We start from the raw sequence: 2,984 nt of genomic DNA, 5'->3' as shown, positions 1-2,984 counted from the left end.
ACAGCTCCCCTCGACCCCTGGCAGACAGGGCCCCTCTTCAGGACATCATTAAAAGCACATGCAGTTGTTTCACACCCACTGGCAGCCTAGGGTGGCAAGATTCAGAACTCCTACTCTGAAGCCAAGGAGAAGCCAGAGCGGTGGAAAACATGCTTGCTTTGAAAATCCAAAGCTAAATTAAAGAACTACATGAGATAAGGAGCCTGAAGAATATTAGTTGGCTGCGGGGGTGTGGAGAGACACAAAAAGCACAGCAGGTAAGGGCTGGGAGTTATTGCCAAGAAGGAACTGTCCCAGGTGGCACAGCAAAAAGGATCGCAGAATTGGAGGCCTGTCCCTTTGAGTCTTCCATGCGTGCTCAAGCTTGTCTTCTTCCATCAGTTTCGAGAGGAGCGACGTTGTCAGAGCCTTCCCTGTCGGTGCAACTAATCCTGTTATCAGCTTGCTTATAAATATTAATGTCCCCTGGTCCTTCGGTGATGGTGACCCATCAGATTTAGGGCTATTAGGAAGCCCATCACCAGTCTCGCCCCTCCCTTCGAGAAACCGATGAGACGCAGGGCCAAGCCGACGCGATGACAGCCTATTCCGAGAGCTGCGTGGACGCCACGGTGCTGGACTTCGTCGCAGACCTGTCCCTAGCCTCCCCGGGGCACCCTCTTCTCTGCGACTTCGCACCCGGGGTCCCCTATGGAGACCACCAGGACCTTGTGCTCCGAGAGGAAGGACCCAGGAGTCTGGCGCGTTTTGGGGACGATCCAGAAGAAGAGGAGGGTGAAGTAGAAGAGGGGGAAAACGAGGAGGAAGAGGAGCACGGGAGAGGTGCCTCCCTGCTGGGCCGCCCCAAGAGGAAAAGAGTGATCACGTACGCCCAGCGCCAAGCCGCCAACATCCGAGAGAGGAAGCGGATGTTCAACCTCAACGAGGCCTTCGACCAGCTGCGGAGGAAGGTACCCACTTTTGCTTACGAGAAGAGGCTGTCTCGGATCGAGACCCTACGCCTGGCCATCGTCTACATTTCCTTCATGACCGAGCTCTTGGAGAGCTTCGAGAAGGAAACCGGCTGAGCCAGTTTGGGATGAAAGTGTCTGCCCCCTCCTCGCCTGGGCGCGCGCGGGTTTGGGGTGTTTCGGGACCCGGCAGTGGGTGTGGCTGAAAGGCCAGGAGGGACGCTCCAAGACAGAACTTGTGGCCTTCGAGAGCTTGGTTCTGGATTATAAAATTCCCACAGCCCTCGAGAAGCGTGGAAGCCGTAGAGTTAATATATACGCCATGGCTCTCAACGGAGTATGGAGCAGGAGCGGGCGGGTCAGGTTAGGACTGGTTAAGAGGAGTTGGGGCAGTGGAGGCCCACGCCCCAAAGCAGCTTTCGTCAGGCGGGGGGGAAGCTAATCCTCTCCGAAAAGGCAGACTTCTGGGGCGTCTATGTAGTCCCATATCTCCCTCCTTCTTACGTGTGTGTGTGGTGTGTGTGTGTGTGTGTGTGTGTGTGTGTGTGTGTGTGTGTTTTAATGTAAATATAAAAGAGGCATTCCTACTTTTTTTTTTTTTTTTTAAGCCTCAAGAATCGGTGCTCAGCCATCCCAGGCAGGCACTCCGCTCCGACCGTGCTCTTAGGGAGGCCTTGGACCAGAAACCCGCGAGGAGTGCGGTACTGGGTCTTCTGAGAGGCCAGGGGGCTCCGGATCTCTCCTCCGGTCCTCTTAGGCTTGTCGACAGGCAGAATGAAGGAGATGAGAAAGGAAGGGGAGTCCAAGGGACGGGCAACCCCTAAAAAGGAACATTATCCACCCCCCTTACTTCCCTCTCCCTCCCTTTCCCTCTGCTTAGGCTCAGAACAGCAACCCTGTTATGGACGCTTGAACCCAGAGGTGACTGCTCCGGCCCACGAGCTGGGGGTGCACCTGGGTTTACAGGGTGTCTTGGGCGCCCCGAGCCTTTACCGCCCGCGCGTGCTTTCCCCTGTCACCTACAGTGGGGAAAAGGGCTGGGTCCTCCCAGGCTCCCAGGGGCAGCGACACCTGAGTGCGCACTTTCAAATTTTTAGCTGAAGGTAGGGAAAGATAGCTTTTATTCTATTCGTATCTAGGGACAGGAGAGACAAAACGTCAGAGGAGGAGATGCATTCTTCCACTTTGCCAAAATGTGTGCGATGGAGATGAGGTTGAAGCTGGACCATGCTGAGGGGCTCCCTCGAGTTTGGACGGTCTGCCATTCCACAGTTCTTCCTTCTGGGAGACCTGCTAACACCTGAACTGGGGTTCTTCAGACAGGAGTAGGTAAGTGAGGAGAGGAAGCGGAATGAATAATGCCCACCTAACTGTAAAGTCCGTAATCCTAAAAATAAATCCTGTTATTCCAACACTTTATTTTGCTCTCACTTCTCCCATCCTTGCGCGGAGGCACACAGACACACACAAGTCTCCCTATCATACTTTTAGAAATATAATTCATTTTATTAAGAAATAATATATATTCATCCCAAAAAGTCTGGAAAATAAAAGTTTAAAAAAGAAATAAAATTTAAATCACTCCTCATTACCTCACAGTTAGCATTTTTATCTATTTCCTTCTAGTATTTTTTTATACAGAAATAAATTCAATGTGTTTAACAAATTTGGGATAGTTTTGGAATTTATCTTTTTCCACTCAGCCTTATAGAATGAGCACTTTTCCCTTGACTTTAAATATTATTCAAACGGAATTCTAATCATTGTATTTTATTGTTATATCCTTGTATCACAACCTAACTCCAATCCTTTACAAGTGGATAGCTAAGATATTTTCTTTTTTAAAAAAATAAATGATGATGCAAGAGCATTCTTATAAATGCCTTCTCTGCCTTTGATAATTTCCTGATATTAGGTAACTAGAAGTGAAATTTCTGCATCAAGTGAACATTTAAGTTTGTGGCTACAAATGGCCAGATTGCCTTCCAAGCAGATCTGCCAGTTCACACTCTCTCCCACCAGAATTACAGTGAT

General features: G+C 49.9%; 1 protein-coding gene across 1 annotated transcript; it reads left to right on the top strand.

The window, feature by feature from the left end:
• Positions 1 to 575: 575 nt before the first annotated feature.
• Positions 576 to 1,067, top strand: FERD3L (Fer3 like bHLH transcription factor). The gene has a single exon (XM_059074427.1). It carries the CDS (start codon positions 576 to 578, stop codon positions 1,065 to 1,067), a length of 492 nt encoding a protein of 163 aa, XP_058930410.1.
• The last annotated feature ends 1,917 nt before the right edge of the window (positions 1,068 to 2,984 follow it).

This window comes from Kogia breviceps, chromosome 9 (genome assembly GCF_026419965.1).
Source record: "Kogia breviceps isolate mKogBre1 chromosome 9, mKogBre1 haplotype 1, whole genome shotgun sequence".
Classification (NCBI taxonomy): Eukaryota; Metazoa; Chordata; class Mammalia; order Artiodactyla; family Physeteridae; genus Kogia; species Kogia breviceps.
The sequence above is the reverse complement of the archived record's forward strand: the minus strand, read 5'-3'. Positions and strand labels throughout refer to the sequence as shown.